We start from the raw sequence: 26,825 nt of genomic DNA, 5'->3' as shown, positions 1-26,825 counted from the left end.
CCGCAATTGCAGCGTGCCAAAGTAATGCAGAAGTGAAATACATTAGTAAAATTAAAATTTGTCCTCATTCCCTTGGTGGGTAATACAGTTAATGAAAATAGTTCTAACCAAATTAAGATAATTTATTTCATTAGTTTACGGCACTGTAAAACTTTTCAGGGCAGTACAGCCCTTCCATACAAACCTGAAATAGATGCAGTTCCACTATTCACTTCAAAGACCACAAAGGTTAAAAGTTTTAAGTGTATTAAAGCAATTCTGTTAATTGTGTCTATAGAGGATTCTCCCTTGCCCTTGTAAAGTATTCTTAATTTAAAATTCACATTATGCTTGTTCTGCATTCAAGCCTTTTAACGAAAGTGTAAATATGTGATTACTCGTATCTTTGAGGCTTAAAAAGAAATTCTGCATTTTTGTTTTAGAAAGTGGTACTGGTACTGATATTTTACCCTTTTTTCCTTCCATTTTGTGTTCTTCTCATTTTCTCTGCTCTACCTTTCTCTTCTTCCTGACTACCTGCTTTGTGTTTTACAATACAGATTTCTACAGGACAGCAACCAATTCCTTGGAAAGAAAGAGATGACATCTCTAAATCCCAGCTCCCCAAATCTCTTCTCTGTTTTATTTTCTAGAGTCTTGATGATGTCCTTTTTTATATTCTATCAGAAAGACACCATTCAAAAGCAGAAAGTTATCCCAAATACTGTTTTTTCCCTGTTCCTTTCAAATTATAAGAAAATCCAAGAATGAGAATTTGCTTGGTTTTGTTGCCAAGCCAAACTCCTATAATTCTGCATTAGAAGTCAGTCTGGCCTTAGCTAAACCTTCATGTTAACTTAATTCTCAGTTAATTTGCACTTTAGAATTTGTTTGACTTGAAATGGAAAAATAAGCGCCTTTTTTTTTTTTTTTATAAGTCTGGTTTTCTTCCTGGTACAATTTTTCTTCTAAGTGGCTGATGTTACTTACTTAAAAGAAATATTTATATTATTAATTTGCAGTGGGAGTTGTAGTCCTTCCTACAATAAAACAGAACAACTTACCTGGACAGGAACATAGATGAGAGGGCTCTTTGCTTTTCATAGTTTTTAGGCGAGATTCAGGTAAATCACTGCTGAGTCATGCAAGTCAGTTAATTCCAAACAGAGCAGAAATAAAGTCAGAGCGGTTATTTTGGGCAAGGGAAAATGCCAGATTTTATTCTCATTTATTGGATAACAGCAGGACAATTTTTATACTTTTTTCCTTCTATGAATTATTAATTATGAGAAAGATGCTTTCAGAAAAAGCCCAGGTTTGTCCTGTCTGTTGTGGAAGTGATCGTTACTTTATCTTCCATTGATGGAAATAGGAAAGGTGCTTATTCTTTAAAATCCTGTGTGGACAGGTCACTTTAATGACATGGTTGCACTTTGCTGTTAAGGGGAATGGTACTGTGTAACTTGGAGTTAATAATTGAGTTATGTGGAAGTAATTTGTCTGGGTTTTTGTTTTATTTTGGGTTTTAAATTTAATCTCGATTTTATTGCTTAAGTACGAGCATTTCATTATTGAATGTACTACTCTTTGGCTGTATTAAGTGGTTACTGTAATTTATAGGATACTTTGAGAAATGTCATGATTTCTCATGAAGTGACACAGCAAGATTTAGTGAGTGCAGGAACTGAGTGAATGGAATTACGTAATATGACCTAGTTGATGCGATATACCATAAGATTTTAATTTACAGAGAAAAGAAGATAATAGACCAGCCTTGCCAATTCATTCACTGACTGATTTGAAAATAAGTCCCTTCTAAATTTATCTTGAAACTACTTGGAGTTGCATATGAAATGGTCAACCTTGATAGTTTCCAGGGCTGGGGAGGGGGCGAGCAGGGAGAATAGGAATTTGGTTGCTTAGGAAATCAGGATGTACAAAGAAGTTATTTACTTTTGTATGTGTCACATGCAAAACAGAAGAAACAACAATCCCACTCTTCTTTTTAAATTTATTTTATTTGATCTGATTTAATAAATAATTAAAAAGTGTTTTCATAAGACCCAGCAACTAACTGCCAACTGCCTTGTGGCACTGATAAGGACTTTTGCTGAATCCCTATGCCAAAGAAGGAAAACTGATCTGTAACTGATGCAGTCACTCTGGTTGAGGTGTGTTCCATACTCAGGATACACAGAATTAAAACAAATACAGCACAACTAGTGTTTCCATGAGGAAGCAATCGATTGGAAACATGTGAAGCACTAAAAATATTAATGAACTAAAGACTTTCTGTAATGTACTGCTGTAAAGATTTTACTTTTGTACTAAATACTCCTTTTAAGTTTTGATCACTTGTATGTGATATTTTAAGAATAAAAATTGTTGCCCAGATTCCATATTAAGGTATTACTCACTTTCATGCCAGCTGCATGTGATTACTTTAACTTCATTTGGATTGAAAATTTTTATGCTGCTTTTTCCAGCCCAGAAATGGCTGTTTATGAATTTGAGCAAAACCAGTTGGCTATTATTATTTTAGCATATTTGCCATTTAAAATATTGTTTGTTTTCGCAGTTTAAAAATTAACTTTAAGGGCAGCATACATACGTAACTATTTCCAAAACAGGGGAAAAAAAAAAAATCCTTTAGGCTGTATATTGCAAACATTTTTACAGACTGTGGAATAAACACCCGAGGAGTGAGGTACTCAGTATGAACAAAACCTCTGGTCCTCTTAGTATTTCTTCATAATACTAGGCTGGAAGCCAGTGTTCAATCACTTTGTATCAAAACTTAATTTCCTCTTCCTTTTGGCTACCCTCATTTGTCTTCAAAAATCTTTACTTTCCTAATGTGTAGGAATTCATGATTGCTTATAATTTCAACTCATTTATCCAAAGCACAGGCTAAATTAAATGTCCCAAAAGAAAGCGGTCATATCTGTGAGCATCTCTATTTAAAATTACTGAAAGTTACATTGAGTATTCCATCATACCATTTTTATTTATCTTGGTTTTCTAAGCAATAATTGTTCCAACTAAGCACAGATTTCATAAAGAAAGCCCATTGGTATTTCTTACTTGTAGTTACACTTTGTCACTATAAATAGCTTTCTTTTCATGAAGACTCTTTTAACTCATCATCTCATCAAAACTGATGGATTTTGCTGGTGGTTTGAAGGTCAGTAAAATTGGTCTCTGTGCAAAAGAAGCATCTTCTATTATACTTCAGTAGGATAGTGTGTATCGCAGCATTCTGGGTAGGTGAAATTAATGGGGCTCAAGGACTCTGCCATTTTCCCCCTAAATTAACAAATGCCAGTCTTACTGAAAAGCTGAAGATTGGGTAGGAGGCACTTCAGCTCCGTACTGGTGTGTCAGGGGACAGCAGAAAATACTGGGATTTAGGCTGGGAAATGTGTAGAAAAAACCAAAAGGAATTATTATAGCTGAATCTATGTGAAATTCCTACCTCGTTCCAATGCAGTTCCCTGGTGACTTTTTTCATTTTACAGCTACATGTGCATGTAAATAGAAAAAGAGGCACAGCTGAAGAGAAGTTGTGCCCTCCCATGCCGGGCCCCTGGGGGTTTGAGCGTGCTGGTGTCAGGCACGCTTTGACTTGTCTTACTCTAAAGCTAAACCTCAGAAACCAGGGGTGAATTCAGAGCAGCGCTGGCATCTGCAGCGTGCAGCTGGGACTCTGTTTCGGTATGGTGGGAGTCATTTCAAAACCGCCTCCCGGGCTGTTTCAGCAGGGCAAACAGCAGCTGCTGCAGCTCTGCTGGCTTGCGCTAGCTGAAAGCTGACGGGTGTCCTGGTGAGAAGTGACACCTTTCTGGGTCATCCAAATTTGGAGCCTCTACAGAAGACAAAATTTGTTTGATTCATGACAGCATCTTTCTCTTTGCCAGTTAACATAGAGCAAACTTTCCTGTTCATTTTTATAGTTCAGCATTCTTGCTGCTCATCCATATATACTTTAGAGTTAAGTGAAGTACAACGTCCGTACTTGTTTATATGCTAGAAATACAGAACACCTCATTAACTGCCCACTTTTAGGAGCAGCGTTTTAAAGTGCTGTCATTGATGACACATGTATATATATATGTGTATCTATATTTTTAAATGTATCCATATATAACTTGTAAAACTTACTTTATGGCAGATGTTTTTCCTGTAACTGTGTTTTTAAATACATTCATGTTGTGGAGTTCTCAGTCACCTACCTGATACTATGATTATCCTGGTAACTTCAGTAATTGTTTTAGAGGAGAAAGTGCCCAGTGTAAACTTTTGCCTACTAAAAGAGGTAGTAAAGAAATACAATTTTGCTTTCTTTGAATTTGACTTTGTTTTTTAGCCCAAAAAAGCAGTAGTCTTTATGGTTATATATCTACAGCTAGCCTGAAATTATGGTGATGGCATAAGATGCTGGGTTTGTTCAATCATGCGTAGCAGTATCAATTTAATTCATTTAACAATCTGGAAAATTAGTCGTATGTAATGCGTTTTAAAAGTACTACTAATTATTCATTTCAAGTTCTGATTTTAAGAAGCTCTTTCAGGAAAGGCTGAACTTCAAGCATACAGGTACTACACATCAGTTTCTCAATTATCAAATCTTGGATTATTTTTCTTTCCCTGTTTTAATACCAATAGTCTGAACTGGGATAGCTTTTGGGTAATTGTCGTGATTGAAATCAAGGAGACCCTAAATAAGATTGGAGGTCAGCAAAGCTATTAGCGTGACAAAGTTTAACAACACGGAATCTGGGAAGCACAGTCTCGCTTCCATCGGAGCGAGAAGCTTGAATATCATTTCAAGAAGGAATGTTTCAGAAATGCTCAAATAACCAGTTCGTGCTCAGTCCTGTAGTATTACAAATCTGTAAATGGATTCTGCAAGTCACCTCTCTTATCTCATTTACACAGTTAAAAAAATTTTTTTTTGCTGAAGACATTAATTTCACAGTGTTGGATAGTTTAATTTTCTTCCCTTCTATTTTAGTAGACTGGCAGTGCAGATATCACCGTCTCTGACACATCATTTTTTCTCTGTACAATACAGTGTATTTTGTGGCTCTAGTGCAGCAGTAGACTGGCCCAGAAATCACAATCTGGGATTATTGTCTTTGTGTATCCTCAAGGAGTAATATTTTAAAGTCACTGCATCTGTTGGTACTTAAGAGCATGATTTTTACTTTTTATTTTTGCCAGTTTTTACCATCTGTGTGTCTGGTTTTTGGCTCCTTGATTTAATTTTTCAGTTTAATTTCTCAGTTGCACTGGGATTTCTTTCTCTTTCTCACACATGCTCTTTTTGACTCATCCATGAACTTATATTAAAAAAAAAAAAAAAGAAATTATTTATGGCAGTTGCATAGTAAAGTTCTTGGCCTTCACAATTTGGATTTTTTAATGATACCTTTTTATCGAGTCTCTTCTAGTAAATGCACGTCATTTTTGGAAGTGAAGTAACTTTTATTAGACTTTGTTTAAGTTTTAAAAAATTAGTTTGGATTAAATTGAAGCATTTTGGCGGGAAAAGCTAGCTTGGTCACATTAAACACATTCTAGTCTTTCATACTCATTTAGTTTTTAATGCCCAAGAGGGAATAATTTTCTTGAGAAATCTGTGTTATAATCATAAACAGACATAATTCAGTAATTTTCTCATGAAACATTGGCTGAAGTTTTGGCACTAACGACCTGAAACTCACACAAGCAGGAACATTTTTGTTTAAATTCCAAGGAAAATACTAATGAAATATATTAAAATAGAAACAAAATATACATACAGTGTGTTACAGACTGTTTTCAATAAAAAGGATTCATCTTCATCAATTGAATAAATGTCTCATGAATTCAGGCATGTTCTAGCATTTCAAGAATGTTCTGATAGTACTTGAGTCATTTTCTCTGCTTATCCCTGAGAAGTTTTTTTACAAAAAATTACACTATGTAAATAAATTTTTAATGTACGAAGGTAACTGTATAGCACATCTATCAAATATTTTGCTTCTGTATGTGTTTGTGAATATTGAAAACTCCGCTGCTGCTCTGATCTTTTCCTTGACATACGTATTTTGCTTCTCACTTAAAATATAATACATTCCTTAAGGTCAAATTTAATGGCTTTTTAAGAAAACAAGCTGGTTTATTTTTAGCCTCTCTCAAATATTTTGTAGCTGAGGATTTTAAAGTTTATTTTTCCCTCCTGGTGTACTTGCTTGCTCATAGTTGATTTTCAAACCAGAATATGGACCTGCTTCCTTTTTGATCTTTTTTTTTCTGGTTTCTAATGAATATTTTGCGTAGTGCTGCACAAAACAATGAGTAAGAGTTACATTAAAATACCAGCACTGGCAGGTAAAAACATGTTCCTTTTGGAATACGTGGCTCCTATAATCTATAGTACCCTTTCTGTTTGCGTGGGCTGCTTTGAATTATTTTTCTTAACAATGCTGTAGACTATCAAAAGACCAAAAGAAATACTTTGTTCACTTGAGAAAGCGTTTTTTGAAAGGAAGCGTTGCTGTGAAATTCCAAGGAGCAGAATTAGTCATCTTCTCTTCTGTCTACATATGCATACAGTTTTTCCTAAATACACTCTGTGTGACCATTTTTTATTAAGTTGCGAAACTGGGAGAGTGTGGCATTTTTTCACCGGGTGATTTGACCTTTTGTTCCCACTCGATTCCCATTGTGTTTTGCTGAAAACTTTCTGTTTCGGAGGAAGAGGAGTGTTAGTGTCTTATTTGAAATTCTCAGTTGTCGTTGAAAAAACTTAGTGGGGTTTCCAGTTTTACTAATAGAGATTCAAACAGACCCTATTTGAGTGGTACCAGGAATGATTTAAAATCAATTTTTCAAAATTTGAGTTCCAAAATTTTCCCCGGCTCTAAGGATTTTATTACTGCCAGGCTTAACTTCCCGATTTCCTGACAAATACTCTTTTACTGTAAGTAAAGGGGAAAGCTGAGTGAGCAAACCAGTACGCGTTTTCCAGTGTACTGAGAGATGTGCAGTTTGTTACAACACTGAAATAACATCCATGCAGGAATGGAGTTGATTTAGAGTTGATAATATGTGATCAAGAGACTGCTGATCATTTGTTTTCCTGTGGCTTGAATCTTAAAAAGTTGTATGTTTCCAGTTGGGAGTGTAAATTAAGAATAAAAAGTAGGATGCTTCCACTACTACGGTTTGTTGTCCATAGGGCTACTTAGAAAGTGCCAGCGAAAATGATCGCCTCTGCTGTCTTTTTTTCTTGCCTTCCACATGGAAAACAAGCTGGTCTCACATTCTCACAAGATGGAGCTGTAATAGCATGTGAGCAGAAGCGTGCATGAGTTGGTCTTTCCATAGTGTCGGTTTACTTTGGGCTGAGAGACTTCACGCAGTATTAAGAAAGGGGATTCAAAGTGCAATGATGAGAGCAATCCATCTGTTTCCAGCAGCATCCCCTCTGAACTGGAGCCTTGCTCCTACCTTGAATCTGAACTGACTGTGTAAGTCTAAGGATAACCCATATTTGAATGCCAGACACTCAGTTGTGCTTTACTATATATTTTAAAAGGCTTGTGGGAAGCTAGATGCAAACTTTCATGTTAGATAGTTTCCCAGCTGACTGGTACATTGAATTCATTGAGAATAGGAAGGGCTGGTTCAATTCATTTCCATCCCTTGTGTCTCAGTCATTTTCTGCAACAACGCATAAGGATTGATTACCATAGCAACAGTGTTTTAGCTTGTACTTCTGTGAATGTGGTTAACGATAATAGAATTATCTAGTCATTTTAAATCCTGTTATATTATTAGGTCATCTGAACCATCCTCTTGCTATGTATTGAGCTATTCCCTGTAGCCTATCTTGTAGCTCTTTGTCCACGCTGCTTTTACATGTGTTGAGCAGTGGGGATTCTGCTTCTTCCCTTGGGAGACTTTCACAATCTGATATATCACCCCATTAAGGATTTTCTTCTGATATTTAGCCTCATTTCACCTCCTTTCTCCCAGCTACATGGATTTGTACCACATGGAAGTTCTGTTCTGATCTTCTTCCCTATTAATTGCATTTGCAATTAATCCTTCTTCTTTACCTGCATCAGAATATAACAGCTCAGTATTTATGTATTTCAGGATTTTCTTATGGGAAAAAAAAGGTTTCTAAACCCATCATTTCTTCTTCTTGACTACCACATTTTGACAGGAAAGTGCCTAGTGCTCAAATACTATTTGGATGACCTGAACTGTGTAGACAAAGAACTTCCAACTTTCCAGTGCTTAAATATATTCACTTCAGCATATGCACCACTAGATTGCCGGTTCTCATGCATGCATCTGTGCTTCGCTCCTTCTAATGTCTGTAGTAGTGTGTGGTGAGTGGGAAGATGTAGGGTTTTTTTCTCATAAAGCTCGAGAGGTTCTCCTCAACCCTTGCCCCAAGTCAGCAGAAGTAACCTCTCAGTCTGCCCTTCCTGTATGATCAGTCTAAATGTGGATGGGCATAGATATCTCTGCTATCCTCCACGTATACAGGTTGCACGCTTTATCCTCTCTTGTGATTTACTGTGTTTCTAAATCCTTTCTACCTACATTGTTTTTCCACCATGAAAAGAAATAAATTCCAGTCAGGTCCAAAGAGACATACAAGTGGAAATGGAGTTGTGCTGCTCTACTTCAGGTATTGCACAGTCTGTGCTACGTGTAGGTTGGCTAGACCAGGAATTAGTTTAAAACAGGTAAAATAAAGTACTCTTTCATATAGTGAGGCCATGGGTTACCTTCAGATACATTAAATCATTGTCATACTCTGTGTCTGCTTTCTCAAAAGTTGTGGATTTGGTAAATAAGACGGAAGAGTAGTGACATCTTTCCAGTAACCTGTTGTTCTCACTGCTACTTTTGCTTTTTGACTAATTTTCTTCATTCATATTTGATGTCATACAGTTGCCCATTTCTTTTGTTTTTATTCATCTACAGTATAAATAAGTACATATTACATTAATACTCATCCATGCTACCCCAAAAGGGCAGAAGACTGGGAATTGCCATTTGAAATTACTTTGAGAGCTAAATTTGCTGCAAAAATATTTGATGCTGTAGTAGAAAACAGGTATATTAAATCTACCTCAGTATTATCATAGACTAATTCTTTAATTTGTGGTGATTTTTGCTGGGTTTTTTTTTGAGAGGTGGTGCTACTTTTTCCAAGATTCTTCCCTTTGAGGCTTAGACTAGATTGCATTTCTCAGACTGCATTCTCTTACATTTATTCACGTTTCAATTTTCGCAGTCACCAGGCTTCTCAGTCCACCAGTGTGATATATATATATATATATATCTGGAAAGTCTCGCAAAGCTCATTGATCATGTTTTAAAGGATTGTTTTAAACCTAAATTGTATTTCACTGGCAAATTTCGTCACTTTAGTTTTAACTTGCTCTTCCAGATTATTAATTCTTTAGGTAACATTATCTTACTGTCAGTCCCTTAGGAAAGTATTAGCTTTTCTATTTTAAAGATTGTTTTAATGTTCTTTTGTTTCTGTGTGTATATACACTCTCGTTCTTTTTCTCTGTTCGTTATTGCCTTCAGCCTGGTTATCTGTAAAGAGAAAAAGACAAGTGCGTTTCATTAAGTATTCCTCTTGCCTACACTGTCTAGAATACATGCGTGCAAGATATTTCTTTTTTGTTGTTTGTTTGTTTTTTATTAAACTGTAAAAAGATTATAACTATTAATATGAAGGAACTCTTCTGAGCCTGTAAGTAGCTGAGGATAGACCACAAAAAAAAGAGTGGGGAACCTGCTGATTTTAGTAAATGAAAATTCACAGGTTTTAAACTCATCTGTTTGTTTCTTCCCATGTTTTCTTCAAATCATATCATTCTGTGAGAACACCATAAGCTTTATTAATTTCAATGAGAAACCACAGCCTTTGTCACAGAATTTTCTAATTTATTTTTTTTTAAACTGGCCTCGCCTTTATACTGAATAGTTTTTAATTAGAAGATATAGTGACCTTTATCTTATTTCAAAGGTTCACTCTCTAGTCTCTTCAAGATTTGAGTTCTATGATGAAAAAGCAGATGATTTTCTCCTTCCCATCTAGTCAGGAGTACTGGTAGGCCAGTATTGTCCTTTCTCAAATTTGCTGGCATTTGAGGAAGTACAAAATACACTCGAGTCCTAATGACATCAGACCTAACTTCCCAAAGACGAGAGAAAAGGTACTAGAATAGCCCAGCTAGTTAGTCTGAAACTTGATGTATTCTGTGAAACTGGAAAGTGGAAGTGCCTGAAGATCCTGCCCAGGGATGCAGTGGAAGAAGCGCTCGGTGCAGTTTGATTTCTAAAGTTGCTTCTTACTGAAACTTCAGGATTAGCTTGTTCTTCAGGTTTCTTCAAGCTCTCCTTTCATAGTTTGAAGAAAAAAGCTTCAGAATGGTAGGATAATAGTGCTTCTTTCCCCTGGTTTCCTAAAAGTAGTTTTTTTCCAGTTTCAGAAAATAGGTATGAAGAGTTAAAGCAAAATAAACATTTCTTCAAGGAGGCCGTAGACTGGACTAGTTTCATTGACTGGCTCATCTGGGATTCGATTGTGGTTTGTCCGAAATTGATAACAAGTTCCTGTACATTTCAAAACTTTCAACTTGGCTTTAGCTAGTTTATAGTGGATTAAGTGGCAACTGAGAAAATCTTACATCAAAATCGGAATTTTTAAATGTGGGGTTTAACAGTGTCTACCTCCTTTTAATCCTAATTGACACAAGTTGTTCTGGTTCCTTATTGAATTTTGTTCCCAAAAATGCTATTGTTAACCTTAAAAGAGTGTTATAGCACCTAAAAGCATTGTTGTACCTCTGTCTTAATTTGGTCTCATCTAAGGAAGATGGTGGAATTTGAGTAATTTGTATGAAGTTGTTTAGGTAACTATTTATGTTGTGACAAATGAAGTTCTGCTGTTAGAAACTGGCAGAGAGAAAAACAAATTATAGGAAATAGGTCAGCAGTAGACAAGGGCAAGAGGGATTTATTCCTGGAAAGCCTGCTTGTTTTGAAAGAGGGAGAGTGCTGAGATGGCAACTTTAGTGAACAAGACACAATTATTTAGATCAGTTGAAAATAGGTAGGATTTTGAAGGAGGCAATAGAAGAGGGATGAGATTGGATATAGAGCAGTGCAAGTTACTGAATGTTGAAAAGAATGCCTTGAGCTGTATGCAAAACTGCAGATGAACGATATCCTTTCAAACAACAGTCTGAGGCCACAGTGTTAGAGACATTTTAAGTTGTCTCTGCTGCTGAAAGAAGCAGTCTTGGCCATGCTTTGCTTCCTCCCTTGTGCCTCCCTAAGCTTTTATGAGACTGTTAATTAGACTGAACTGGACCAGCCTGGGAAACGTAACCAATTAAAATTGTTTTTATTAAACATTAATTTTAATTTAGATCTTTTGTGTAATGATACAAATGCTTGAATAAGCAGAAAGGAGAAGGTGGACAGAGGGATCCAGTGATGAACATGACCATCTGGGAGCGGAAAAGATAGGACTGCCGCTTTCAACAGACCACATCTGTGGTTTGTGCTGGCCTTGCAGGATAATGAAACAGCAGGCTGAGATGTTATTATGGGCAACACAATGGAAATACAATTGCTTGGAAATACTGCACCTCCATCACATGTGCTGAATTCAGTCCCTACTGCTCTGACTTGGGGCGAAAAAGGAAGGGAAAGAATCAGAAATAAGGTCTCTATCTGAGAATAAGTTTTAAAAAATTAATTATATGGAGAAGCTGGTACCTGTTCTGGTGCAACAAATGGCACTAAATGAGTTATTTTTTTGAAATGCCTTCCTTTTTGTATAACTTACAGTTAATTTGCAGAGTGCTTCTGGAGCTGTGGTTGTAGCACTTGTGTGATGGTCCTACACTTTGTTCCTCAGTACATTTTAGACAAGAGGTCTTCTTTGTCCCTGGATAGTTTAGTGGGGTGGTGATGATGATGCAGTTTGGCTGTTGATCGTGTTTCATCGCATGTCGTGCGAGAGTTTTGTGTGACAATGAGCGGTGTGTGCATACTGGTGCGTGCTCAGGACCAAACTGCTCCGAGGGAACTGGTGCTTTCCCCAGCCTCTCTCCAGCCACCAGCCTCCTTTTGTGGGGGCCAGGTGCAACGGGGCCTGTGGTGCTGTTGGTTGCCCTGGATAGGGAATGACTTTACTGTCTGCAGTGGTGAGTCTAGATTTTTTTTTTATGTTTTCAGAGATTTGCTTAGTGGTATTTTATTTTTAAAGTGTCATTTTAGCTTCTGTCCTTTTTGGTTCACTTCAGGAATACATGCGAGTATTTTACATTTTTCTGAAAGTAAGGCTTTAGCTATCTCAGAGGGATCACCCAAAACTGAAAGTATCTAAGACTGGAGATGAACCTCAAAAATATGGAAAGAAATCTTCTGTGCCTCAGTTTCCTCAAATAAAGAAAGAATTTGGAGAATAACTTTTAATCTTCTTCCTGAGGGTGCAGTGAAGCTAAAGCCATTATTGTCCATGAAGCGCTTTTGCCGTACTGTGCTGGAGGGTACTACAGAAGTACTGAGTACTATTTATTTTAAATTTGATTTAATGCTTTTGATTAAAAAATTAATAAAATTGTCATAGACCAGATTGTAACCCTGTAGGCACTTGGAATGGAGCATTCGTAAATGAAGCATTTACTGAGAAGTTGGAAATTGTTTTTCACGTTGACTTCAGCAGAACAAATAGAGCAAAGAACAATGAAAAATGCTATAGTATTTTCTGTTATTAAAAAGGTGAATTTGTTTGGTGCCTAAGGTAAAATCCATGTTGTGCAGAAGACCAAAAAAGAAAATGCTACGGCATAACAGGGAAACTCAATTGTAGCAATTTTAGTGGAGTTTCTCGGTGAAGGATGAGGTGAAAAGCAAAAAGTGGCATGCAACTGTGCAATTTGGCAAAAGAGAAGTAAAAGATAAGACTGCAACATGGTAAAATCGCATCACTCAAACTTTGCACAGGAGACAAGAGCCAGCCTGGGTGCCTTGTGCCTCTGCGGCGAGGCTGGGTGCCCCACATTGTCACTGCAGTGCTGGGGCTCCCTTGGGGATCTTCCTCTCCTGGGACTTGTGGCCGGGACCTTGCCTGGTTTTGTTCCTATAGGGGAGGAAGAGCCAAAACAGGAAGAATTAACTTTAAGCTATGCAAGCTTAGCTCAGGTGTGTTTGTCCATCTATGTGGTGTGTAACATAAAAGACCTTTAAAACAGATAGGTAGGTATTTTTTCTTTCCAGCAGTAGGAATTTGATTCAAAAATGTCAAAAATTGAAGCTATATGTTAGCAAATGCTAGCAAATGAGACCTGAAGATAAATCACTGTCTAAATGAGAGGAAACCCATGTACTTATCTTTAAGCAAGATGATAAAATAGTATAATTATGTTTTTCTAGTTCTTTGGGCAAAATTAACATGGTAATTTTTAGTAGTGTGAAACCAAAACCTTTGAACATTATGTTTCCTAAATTAGATGAATTCAAAGTTAAAGAACACATGCTAACTTTAAACTCCCACCAATGTAGGGACTTTTACCTTATTGAAGACAGATATTTTAATTGAATTTTTAAAAAGCCAAGTCTTCAATAAGCTTTCTGATGTCATCTCTAAACAGTCCTGAGCCATGCCGAGAAAAATATCCAGAATTGAATTTTGTTATTAAGATGCCTGTGTGAGTAAAATGATGTTTTGTGTGACAGAGAACAGAGTGCTATACTTTTAGCTTGCTTCTAAATTGACTCCTACATTCAGTACTCGAGGGGATCGGACTGTTCTGTACTTGGCTGAAGCTAGTGAAATCCTCATGTGCTGATACAGATCTGCAAATCAAGCAACAAGGGACTATTTCAGATTAAAAAAGAAAAAAGAAATGAATAAGAATAAAAGAGCTATGAGACCTGTTTGAAAATTGCCTAATGACAAATTCAAGTTGCTAAATAAGAAATGCTTTTTGCATCTTAAAAAAAAAGAAAAAATCCTCAGAAGGATGAAAATCACGGTCTTTGAAAAGGTGAGGTGAATAATAATATATTCAGGAGCGTTACAGGGAAAATGTGAAGTGATTTATGCAGAATTTTCTCCTTTCCTTTGTCTTGATATCAAGGGGAAACTATGTGACTCATCTATAATACATCTCTGCAGAAGTCTTTCAGATCTCTAAACTTATAGGTGGAGGCATGTACATTTGGTTTTCTGCAGGGGAAAGAAGTGTGTGTCCCAATTTCATGTATCCTTTGTCATTTCTTTGGCTTTTAAAAATCATGCAGGACTTAATGACTTCTTTTTTTTAATGTCTATATACAGAATAAGCTAACTTGTCAGATTAAAGAAAAAAGTATTTAAAATTATGTTGTTCTACATTAGTTACAAGCAGGTGAACTCAGTGTGGATCTATTTATAGGAGAACTAATGGATGTGCCTAACTTGACCTACTTTAGACTACTCAACAGAAAAAACAAACACACTGTAGTTGTAGCACTGCCATGTAATTTATTTTTTCTTACCTTAAGAACAAAATGATGTATTTGCTGTTGTGGCCTTCTAAATGCATATGTATATTTAGAAGCATATATATATATATATTTCCTGGATGCCATAGTAACGCTCCATGTTAGAAGTATATTGTGGGTTTTTTTTTTCCTTCCATGAACATCAACTTCTCCATATAAAATGAATGTTAGTTTTTTGTTCTTTGCTGGTCCTGAAATCCCAGATCTGTATATCCTGGAATTGTGGAGTAGGAAGAACTCAAGTTCTTCAAGAAAACGACTTCATTTTGTAAAAATCACTCCTGTTGTGAAATAATTCAAGTAAAGCATCTTCTACCAATGCAGGGGCAATTTTCTCAATATATGTAGGTATTATATGAGTTAACCGGGGGGGTGGTGGCATATAGACGCATATGTATGTATCAGTTAACATGATGAAAGGGAAAATAAATGGTATATGAAGTCATCAACCAGCAGTGTGGCAAGTGCCACACTCATGTTGGCTCACCATGTGGGGATGTCTCTGTAATTGAGGTAATTCCTGCATTATTCAAGGTAAATGATAAAAGAGCCTGCACAAAACCAGGCCTGGCCTTTGGGCTAAACTTTGCAGGAGAATTTGATTATACATTGACCTATAATTGTAGCCTCGTTTCAAATAAAGCTGATAACTATTTCCATTAAAAATATTTCCCATGATTCTGACATCAAAGTATGACTTTGAATCTGTATTTAATATGGACCCTAATATTTGTTTTAGACTGGCAGATCCTGGTGGTCTATATGTCAGTCTGTGAATCGTATGACAAGAGTATAAAATTTCAGAGATTTGAACATGGAAATAGTCTGCAGATAAGCCTTATTTAAAACAAACAAAGAACATAGACTTTCGCCTGTGAAACAGATATGTTTTGGATCCTGAGGAAAAACAGAAAGCAGAATACAAACTGTAACTAGGCAGTTACACAAAATGAACCCATTTTATTTTTAAGGCAACAATCAATTTGAGGTAATTTGATACAGTTGTACATGGGTCTCTGAGATAAGTACTTCTGTTTGTAATACAATGGACACATCTATAATTTGTTATTGATCAGATCTTCAGAAAGCTCTTTAGATGCTTTGGTTAATACTGAAAGTGTCCATGCTATTTCAAATATTTAGCACATGAGAGGTTAGTACTTTCTTGTTGCATCTAATCTTCTAGTTGACTTTCTATCATCACATTGCTTTTTAAAAACTCATTTTAGTGGACTCCCCAACAGGCGGCACTGTTAGCACTGGGATGCCCTGTCTGGTCATGCCTAACCTTTTCTAGCTATTCCCGTTAGCTGTGGTTGGTTTTGTTTATGAGTCGCTCTGTAAGTGAACTGTCTCACAAATTCCTTACGTGATGAAATGTCTTGAGTTTTGTAATCCTTCAGATACTTTGCATCTAATAAAATGCTTAAAAAATAGGTTATGGGCTGCAATCGTTACCATGTGATAAGAAGAGGAAGAGGTGAAACTTGTCTGGTATCTTTGAGCAAGAAGAGGCGTTTCGTGGCTCAGCATCCTAAGCTGCTGCTGAGACAATTAAGATACATTTTAATACTACTGCTTTTCAAAGTGTCGTATTCAAGAGTCTTATCTTTATTTTTCTTGGCAAACATGAAGTATTATCCCCAACATATTAATAGAGAAATGCACTTTTAAGTGATTTTTGCCACTATTGTATAGCAAGTCAGTGTAGGAATTAAGAAGGGACCCAATATTGTCTTTATCTTAAGTCTCTCTTTGATACAAGAAATAGATCATCAAGGTGTTATCAGGTTCAATTTGGCAACAGTTTACCCATTTGTCAATGAGCAGAAATTTAGGGCACTGAATTATTATCATTATACTATTTTCTAATATGCTGTATTACGGTGATGCATATTATTTGTGGACTTAGAGCTGTTGCAAAATGGCTGACCATGAAATAGTTGTTGTCCTACAATAACACTTGAGTCTTCTTTAAAATGTCCCTTAAATGTGATCTGGTGGGAACAGCTACATATTTTTGTTATCCATTTGATATTTGCCATCTGTAGAGGAACCTTGATGTATGGATCTGTTACAGTAGCTATCAGTTTACAGCACACCTCCTCCCTCTGCCTCCCACCTTGGACTGTCAGTAGTCCTGGAGAAGTCACTGAAACGGTCTGGAGTGGGATGCCCTCAGTCTGAGGAAAACAAATCTTGTAGTTTTCACTCAAACAACGAATACAGTCTATGAAATATGATTATAATGCACATTGTGAAATGCTTGAGAATCAGTGTTCCTTTAGATGTTAGTATGGTTTTCTTTCTCTATCAGATCCCATTTTGTGCCGTTTCCCTTCTACGGGATTGCTGAGTTGCTTATTTGCAATTTTTTTTCTTTTTTTTCTTTTTATTTTCCTCAGTATTCTTTCTCTGCTGGTAGGCATAGACCATTCGGCTACATTAATTAACAAGCATGTTCGATCAACAACAAAAAAACCCTTTGAGTTTTAATGCATTTCATGCTGTTTGTTGGCAAGCTACCACTGTAAGGTCATGTCTAAGATCTTCGTTACTGTAAAGAAGCAGAACCGGCAAAATGTCTCAAGTGAAATTCACTAGCAAGAAAACCTTTTGTCTAACTTACTAAAACTCTTAAAAGGCTCTTGCACTTTTCAGTCCTGTCTGCAGTGCCTACTGTAAAAAAGAATTAACTGCAGCATCTTCTAGTAAAAAGCTTTTTTAGTGGAAGCTCAGTTAAATGGCCGAGCAGTATTTGTGTTGTGCTCCTGCCGTTAGCCTGGCTAGCTGTGCGATAGAGGTGTGTGCCACCAAATTATTACAGAATGTATGTGTGCGATTTCAGTGACATATTACAGGTTGTTGAGCCCCTAAAGACTATGGACTTCAGTAAACCTCTAAACTAATATATGCTACAAAATAATTGAGACAGTATAGGGCTTGCTCAGTTTTTATTAGTATTACAAGGCTTTTAATATATGTTTTAAGAAGAGTCATTAGGCATGAAAAAATGGTAGTTAGTCAAAACTGAACAAAGTGTCATATAGGTTTGTCAAAGGAAGGTTGTATCAAATTATATTCATTGGCTATCTGGTGTTCTGCTTTTTGGACAATGGGAAATCAAATACATCTCCCTCTAAATCTGTAAAAACATTTCCTTTCAAGGCACTTCACAACAGAAATAGTGCCATTATGAAGCCAACCAGTTTTAAGGCTCAGCTTGATCAGTTTATTAAATGGGAAATAAGAGATGATTGTCTGTGATAGCAGGGGATGAATTTGATATTCATCAGAGACCTGGGAAATCCCTTCCATTCTGTGCTCCTCGGTGTCTATATGATGTCTATTCACTGATTTGACTAAGCAAGGCAAATTTCATTTTAGAGTAGTGAGGCATATAGAAACTGTATAAATATTGCCATTTCCAATTGGGGGATGACCATCCTGCACAAGGATGTGAATAACATAGGGATGACTGGGATGTAAGGAGAATATTAACTCATATATATATATAAAAGATTTAATTTTTTGTGTGGTTTTTTTTGTTTAAGTGGATGATGATTTAATGTAAGGTTCCTCTCTCCCTGGATTACTGATAATAGCAGTGCACCTAGTATAGGACTGATGTGGATTACACAAAACTCTCACCTAATTATTTGTGCATTTGTAAGTGTTCAAGAGGGAGAAACCCTATTTTTTTATTCAATAACTTTTGTTTTTTCCCCATGTGATCTTTGTAACTGCTTTTCAGATTTGATTGAAAATTGCCATTCTCTGGAGATTTGGCCGGTTAATCAAGAAGTGAGAACATTAGCACAAAAGCCTGATGCTGGTATATTTGTGCTAGTTAAGACACAGGAAAATAGGTCCCTTAGGAGCTGTTTTCTATCAAGTCTGATCATACAGAGAGAGAACCTACTTTATGTTACAAGGACCAAATAAACATTTATAAAACACGGCTGCCAGGAGACTAATAGCAAATACGGTCTCTTCTTCCATAATCATTACAGAGAAGTGCAAGAGAATAAAAAGGGAAAGATGAAGGGAAGGGTATATTTTAATAACACAAGTATTACTTTTGTTGTGTCCTGCCTGGGGAAAAAATTACTGGTGCACAGTCTTTCAGGAGCTTTTTGTTATTGATAATGTGTCCTACTCTACAGTAAAATCTAAAGCACCTGTTGGACATTATATACTGTTCCTTTCTGTTTGGTATTTACAGTACTTTCACTCACTATACTAAAATTTAAAAAAATTAAATGCTATAAAACAAACAAGCTTGAATTCTTCTTCCAAAACACAGAGGCTGTGTATTGACAGGCTTTCGTTTGCAGAGGGGTGTATGACTGATACATTTATCATATGTTGCTCACGCTGGTCACTCTGCCTGTTTACCGTGACAGTTGCAATTGCTTGCCATTTCAAGACCCCGCTTTATGTTGCTAATGCTAGTAAAAATGCTGAAAGTGTTGTATGAGAACATCCACCCTGTGCGAAAGTACTTCGCTGCAGTTACTCTGCAGACTAGTAAAAATACAAAACAGGTTTAATTATGTTTTAAAAGAGGGTTCCTTTGAATAGCTCTTGTGTACCTATGTCAGCCCGTCTTTTCTGCTGAGGCTGGATCTCTTGTTCAGTTAACAACTTCACAAGTCAGAAAAAAATTTGATTGTGTACAATGCAAGCAGATTTACTATAGTTTACAGCTAAATTTCCCAGACTTTCTCTTTTCACTGGATACGTTAAATCTCAGAATGGTTGAGCGTGCTTTCTCGGGTGAGGGCTCTGCGGTGGGGCTGAGCCGGCTGTGATGCCGGCTTGTGCTTGCTGCGGGATGGGGCCGGGCGCAGATGCTGAGCACCGGTACCCTGGGTGTTTTGGCTTTCCATAATCCCCTTCCCGGCACTCAGACAAGGTGGAGTATTAAGCTCTCTAAATTGAGTGTAGGTTAACAGCAAAGTCAGGGCAGGAAGGCACAGGTGTGGGAAAGGGAGCCTAGTTGGTGTTGGAGGTGCAGGTAGAGACACAAGTGGAATGAATTTAACACTGCAGGTTGTAGAAGTGAATGAGGAAAACGTGCAGAAGGGAGGTCGGTGGTGAAACCTTAGCACAGCTCCATGCACACATGTATTACGATAAACTTTACTTACAGCTTCCCTTTCTTTAATGCTAATTTGGATTTACTCAGTGCACAACACAGTTGCTGTTTACACAATAAGTGACTCATCAGTTTTTTTCTCTTGTGTTGGTCAGAGTAGCAGGCCTTGCCATAGAGTGTTCAAGTCATTTGAAAGCAGAGTTACTCTCTTTCATGCAACCATTATCACTAAAATACCCAATCACTTTCTGAACAATAATGAAATAATTATTATATCCCTCTGAACTGAAAAAAACCCAACACCCAAGCCAAACACCTTTACTGCCATTTTTTTCAGTTATTGGTAGAATGGAGACATTGCTATTGGAATTTGAGAGATGGGATTAAGTGTTCAGAGAAGACAGATTTATACATAACCCTTACATGCCCTCAGAGCCCATTTCCCATTGTGTCTGGCTGAAGTAGATTGTAATCGGCACTTTCTCAGACCAGGCGCCTAGAAATAAAGACTGCACAAATGAAACGTAGGAATTTAAGTGACTGCACTAACTTTATTCAGACTCCCTGGCTGCTATTGAGTTTTCTGCAGGTAATCGTCAAAAGATGAGGGAATGTGAAGAAGTTCTGCTTAGGATTTGGGGGAGTTCATTAGAAGTGTATTGAACAGCAGAGATGAGTGGGAAAGTGCTTCTTTGAAGATGAAGTAGTGACTGGTAGTAGTAGACTACCAGTAGTAGTAATCCACAGTAGGCTCTGGATTAATCAGACGCGGGAGCTGATATTTCGGTAATGAAAGATAAAATGTCCAGTGAGAAAGGAAAGGCATGGCTGGTTTTGAGCTTTGGAAATGACACAAGGCAGTCTTCACTCAGAAATAATCTCAGAAAATGTAATTAAAGGGACTATCTGGGCTCATATATATTGAATAAGGTTCTGTTGGCAAGTGTACTGCTAACATTTCTTAACTCTGAGTATTTTGTAATCCTAAGAGCGATAGGGAAACTTTCTTCAAAAATACAAAAAAATTGGCAACTTTTCATATGTATTTCATTAACGCTGTGCAGGTGGACTGTGAAATGGACCTTTTTATAGGCAGAAGTGCTAGCACTAATAGTCCATTTTGAGCAGTTAAGATAATTTTTTCAGGTTTTGAGTCATTAATTTTATTACAGAACTTAGAACAATAATGAATTTTTTTTTATCTTTAGAACAATGGCAATTTTTTAAAAATTTTTGCAACAATCTGCTACTGTGTACCTCTGCACAAAATTAATTTACAAGACAGGAATTTTGTACAGATCCATTTAAAAGTAAGAATAACTCTTTGAAATCCCTAGTTCTCTTAAACTAACTAAAACAGATTTCAAGAAGTTTCCTTTCTGTTTGATGCCATTGTTCAAAGTTGTCATTATATTGTTTAATCTCTGTATTAGTAGCCTAAATACATGGCAGATGGCATGGATGCTTTATGGAAAGTTACATCCGTGTCTGGTGGCACAGCGAGGCCCGGGTGAGAAGCCCTGGCTGAGTCATCTCAGCAAAAGGGAATTGGGGGAATTTTACACTGAACACGTCAGGATATGTAGAAGTACATTGGAAGAGGTGCTTTAAATTTTCCTCTGTGCTGTAAAAATGAAAAGATCTTTTAATTACTCTATTTCGATTTTGGAAAAAAATACCATTCAGTCTTTAGTGGCTGTACGTTAAAACCTGTATCTTTTGATATAGCAGGAATCGGTGTTTTTATAGAGAGAAAAGAAACCTTACAAGTTTGGGAGTTTGCTCAAATCAGTTATTTCTGAGAAATATCTGCAATAATATCCCTCTAGGTTCTTGGAAGCTTTCTTGCTCTTCTAAATGTCCTTTTCCTCATTTTACCTCGTGATAGCACATCCAGGTGGAATTTGCCTTTCAGAAGAAAACTACTTTCCAAATAAAGAAATAATTGCTTGATGCAGAGATTTTCACAGCTAGTTACTTTTCTTAGTAAATCAGAATTTTAAGTCAAATCCCTCTGCAGGTGTCCAATTTTTGTCTCCGTTCACTTCAATGTAAATCAAAATCTGTGTTATTTTGAGAAGAAAAGAGAGCCTGATTACTGTAATATTAAAGATTTTTAAAAGGATACATCATACATCTGTTGATTATGGCAATAGTGCTCTCATTAGGGTTGTGATTCCTCCCCTAAGCACCTATTTACAGGCACATGCATGTTTTTGATACAAATCTGTCTGCTGTCCTGGAAAAGCCAGACACAGGCGTGTGGGAGCTGCTGTTTCTTAATTGCTTGGATAACTGACAGTGAGTCTGGTTCCAAAACTTGCTGTGTTTATAATTCTCCATACAAAAGGCACAAAAAGTAGATGTGATGGTGCCAGATAGCATCTGTTTTACATAGCTTTTGGTTTGCAATTTCTGATGTGTTATATCCTAATATTAAAGGATACGGTATAGGCAGGAGGCAGGTAAGTTGGCTGTGGCCTTCATCCTGGCTGCGCTCGGGGTCAAGCAGGGGGATGCTCCTTCCCTTGAAAGAATAAACCTCTGGACCACTAGGTGGGACAGAAAAGAAAGAAAACGGGATGTGCAACAAGTGGAGAGGCTTAAGTGTGAGCTGACATTAGGAGGCTCTGGGAAGGAGAGCAAAGATACTATCAGAGCTGGGAAGTGGTGGAAAGAAGGATTTCCACAAGGATTTAGCTCGAGTCTTGCACGGCGGGCTGTATCCCAGGAGGGCACTGAAAGTGGGTCTATCAAGAGCAAGTCCGAAGGGACTGCTGCAAAGACTGAGTGGGCAAGGGGAGTTTTGTTTACGGACTATACTTTAAACTAGTGAAGGGAAAAACTTGTGGGGCTGAAAGATGGTAAAGTGTAGGATCCAAGTGGTACTAGACGAATGATGCTTACATTGTACATACATAGATGTGTGCTAAAATGACACAGCATAAAGCCAGACGTGTTTGTTAGCAGAGGCATATCTACTAATAGGTAGGATGTTATTTCAGTCTCTTCTTACATGTGTATATACTTATCGTATGTTTGCTTGAAAAGACCACACATGGAAAATTGCCAAAAACATTGTATTAAGAAAGTCACATTCATTTGTGATGACCTTTTATCATAGCTGAGATTCAAAATTGTGTTTCATCAGCAACTCTGATTTTAGACTTGCAGATAATAGCTTCAGTGCAATATAAATACTTATGTAGTTTTCTACAGTCACCAGTGTCCCTAACTTCAAAACAGGAAACCCATGGCAATAGTGATCTGCAAGATGCTGTATGAAACAAGGTGGAACACTTCTTTTTAAAGTGAAACAACTCTGAATGTTCTGATTTTCCACCTTTTTGCGTGTAATGTTAGAATTGTGATGGAGATTTGAATATTTATTTATTTTTAAACTTTATGCAGAGGTACATATAGAACTTCAGCTGAAATCAGTAAATATAGAAATGTAAACACTATCTTATGTCATATTTATGAATTATATGGATTATCCTTTTTATTGGGTTTATAAGCAACTTTTACTACATGGAAAATATTTTATTTTGAGTTCTTGTTTACATTCATAATGCAGTTCTAGGCAGGTTCAAGATGCTGGTTAACCTTTGAAATGTATTACTTGCCTAGTGCTTAACAGTGATAGATGATGAAGAAGTGCATATTAAAGCCTCTCAAAACACAGGATCATCAATCTTCAAGTAGCTTGGCTTCATGCAGCGCACTGCTATCCAGGATGCACAAGGCATATCCACAGCCCATGGAAGCCTGATGCATCCAGCCTCCTGCTTTTGCAGATTCTCAGTGGAAATGTCAATTGGACATTACCAACTGCCTCTGCCTGCCTTTAATATCTCTTCAATAATTTAATATGTTGTCTGACTCTGTGTGCTAAACTCATAACCTATCACTTATTATTTTACTGACCTGATGGCTCTGGCTCTAGAATCTCAGTGCGTGTTTGAAACCTACTGTTCACACTTTATAATATTTTCTGTTTGGTCACACGGGTAATTGAAAGCATAAGCTTCTAATGAGTAACACAGGTATAAGAATGGTTTTAGATCTTCTTACTGGTAGTCCTTGAATTACCTTGATCTAAATTTGAAAGTACAGCATTCACAACTTTGACATTAAAATTATACATCTGGTGAATAATGTATGTACTTTTTGGAAAGTCAAATTAAAAATAAAATCAATTGGTTAGCATTAGAGCCTCACGTAACTCTTTGATGTCAGCCTTTCTGGCATGCTATTAATAAAGGCCCGTGATAAAATGTTTAAAGAGGTCTTGGTACTTTATGGAATTATACAAGCTGCATTTTCTTATACTGTTTTTAACTCTTTGCAAATGAGCCTCAGTGAGCTGCCTTGTGTGTTCAGTCGAGTCCCCAGTAACCTGCCCAGAGAGAGCTCGGGAGGAGTTTGCCCAAACACCGCTGACCGTCAGCTGCTTTTGTGCTTTTACTTGTTGACCTTTTAAAAAAATGCTGTCTGTGATAGCTTCTGTAGCGTGGCTTTTATAACTGTAGTAAAATTATGATATAAAACTGACTAAACTATAAATATCATTACAAAAATGCATAAAGTGACAAAAAACAATTTACAACAGTTTCAGACAGCAACAGAAAAGATTTTTGTAGTTGTGGAAGCACACGTTTCCACTGCGCATGTGGTAACCCCAATAATCTGAAAATGGTAAAATGGCATTATTAAAATGAATTAACCTATTAAACCTAGACTTAAATGATTTTTTTTTCTCTTTTTTTTTAATATCTAGGATGAAGATCAAACAGAGGATGACAACAGCAGAGTTGAGCCTGTTGGACATGCAGACACTGGTTTGGAGAATGCTACCAATTTTTCCTTGGAGTAAGTTACTGGCAGAACACATTGTTTTAACGATGAGTCTTGAAACTGAACATAGACTAGCAAAAAACTCCGAATAATATGAGTGATACTGCTCTTGAGAAAGTGGGGCAGTCCTTTTTAGGTTATGTGTCATTTTGGTTTTAAACAATTTGCTTCATGGACCTTTTTAAAGGAGATTTTAAACAGTTTAAAAAGTCTGTGTTAAAGATGAGCATTGGAAAGTTGACATTTATAAGTGCTGATGCTATAGTAGATTTTCTGCCTCAAAGAAGATGCTTATTTGATGGAACTCTGAAAACTTGACAGAAGGAATAGGGTCAGTGCTAGCACAAATAGATCAACAGGCGAAAATTTCAAAAGGGAAAATCTTAATTCCTGTCACCAGTTCACAGTCTACTGGGAAGATATGCATGGGGGTCACGTAAGTTGTGTGGTCAAAAACCTCGTACTTTGTGAATGGATCAAAACTGATGTTGCTTAGGACTGGGAAGCTCTTCCTAATTTTAAAAAACTCAATAAAGGATATTTTATTTCATCACGAGATACAGCAAGCTTGACCTTTTGCATTTCATTGCAAAGAGCTGATTCATACCTCACTATGGAATTAATGAGAATATATGCCTTCTACCCTTAATTTAAACCTTTTAAATTGGTTAAACTTAAATTTTAAATAAAAATAAATTTTCTGCTCCTATTATTTCTGGATTAAATTATGAATTAGGTGCAGAGGGTTTAAATCATAGATAAAGATCATGGTGACATCTATTAGGCAATACATGCTGAGTTTTACTCTGTTCCATTTACAAAATCTGTTACATTGTAAATTCCAAATGCTGTTTGCTAAATAGAGTTTGCAGAACTTCTGTCAAATTTAATGCTTCTTGGTGTTGCTTTTAAGCAACCTATTGACTTCTCATCATAAGCTACTTCATTCTTTTCTGTTTTGATATCATACTTCTTTGTATGTTTGTTTGAAGTAGTTGGCCCAAACTTCTGAGAAAATCAGGAACCAAAATTGAAACAATCTGTCTTAGGAAGGGATCATTTAATTTTGTTTTCCGTTTTACAGAGTTTAGCATTTGAATTTGGGATGGATTTTTTTGAAGAAAAAGTGTAAGAAAAATGAGTGCTTAGACCTTAAGTGTGTATTTTGGAAAAAAGGAAGGTTAACTGACTCAAGCAGTAGAACAAGTTAGCCTATACAGAAACTGAGGCAGGGAATGTTACCAAATGCTGTAATGCCATCAGTCTTAAAACATTGGTCCAGGTCTGAAGAATACCACGTTTTTGGCTGACGTCTCTCAGCTCTCCTATTGTTGCAATACTTTCTTGAGCTAAACTGTGGCAACAGGGATAGAGACCTTCCATTTGTGGTGTTTAAAAAATGAGTTAAAAAAATAAGACACAAATTGAGGCATACAACAAATGTAAAGGCTACCTTAAAAATATATTAAAAAAATTTAATGTAGAAGAAATATAAAACAAGCTGTAACGCAGGATTTTTGTTGACTTCCTAACAATATGTGGTCTGGTTATTCTCAGAATCCAGATTAAGCGCGGCAAGCTTTCATGATGGGCCACCATATGATCAAGAGCTTATTGAAGAAAGTAGAAAATCTTTTACTGCTATCATAGGGCATTGGTCTTGCTCTTTGCTCCATTTCTAGATTAAATTTGATTTGTACGCTTATGAAAAACAAGCTTTTCAAAGATCTGTGTGTATATATGTAGTGCCAGGAAATATGGAAGAAGTATGTAATACTAGAGAGAGGCATAAGCCACAAATTTAGAATTGTGGCTTTCGTTCAGATCTCTCACTTCCAGATTTACTGAGAAGTTTGGCCTTCGTGTATTATTTTCTCATTTGGGTATTTATAACTCTTTATGGTTTATGGGCTATATTCCACCCTTCCAGATGTGGGCATATTTCAAATGCATCAGTAGATTTGGTCCAAATCTATTTCTAGAGTTTTTGCATGTCTCTTTCTGAACCTGTACTTTCCTCTTTCACTTTTCCCCTCTCTACAGCAAAAAGTATAATTGAAAACTAGATGCATAGTTGCTTCAGGAGGACGTCTGGTTGGTTTTGAATGTTCTAGTTAAATCTTACTTTGGAAACTTTGCCTAGTAAGGACATATAGATACAGCAAACTTCCAGTAAAAGACACGGAATTACAATAAAACAAATTCATGTGTTTCAAAACTGTAAGAATTTAATCAACTAAAAATTTAATAATCCTCATTTGATTAAGGGGTAGTTGTGTAAAAGCTAATGTTAAGGCTTAGA

General features: G+C 36.6%; 1 protein-coding gene across 12 annotated transcripts in view; it reads left to right on the top strand.

The window, feature by feature from the left end:
• PARD3 (par-3 family cell polarity regulator) overlaps positions 1 to 26,825 on the top strand; it is a 467,456-nt gene that overhangs the window by 217,499 nt on the left and 223,132 nt on the right. For all 12 annotated transcript variants that reach the window (XM_076331853.1, XM_076331849.1, XM_076331848.1 and 9 more), the window contains one exon: positions 24,447 to 24,538. In XM_076331853.1, coding sequence (XP_076187968.1) covers positions 24,447 to 24,538 — 92 coding nt within the window. The remainder of the gene's footprint in view (positions 1 to 24,446; positions 24,539 to 26,825) is intronic.

Source organism: Aptenodytes patagonicus, chromosome 2 (genome assembly GCF_965638725.1).
Source record: "Aptenodytes patagonicus chromosome 2, bAptPat1.pri.cur, whole genome shotgun sequence".
NCBI classification, from domain to species: Eukaryota; Metazoa; Chordata; class Aves; order Sphenisciformes; family Spheniscidae; genus Aptenodytes; species Aptenodytes patagonicus.
Note: the sequence above shows the minus strand (reverse complement) of the source record. Positions and strands in the feature narration are given on the sequence as shown.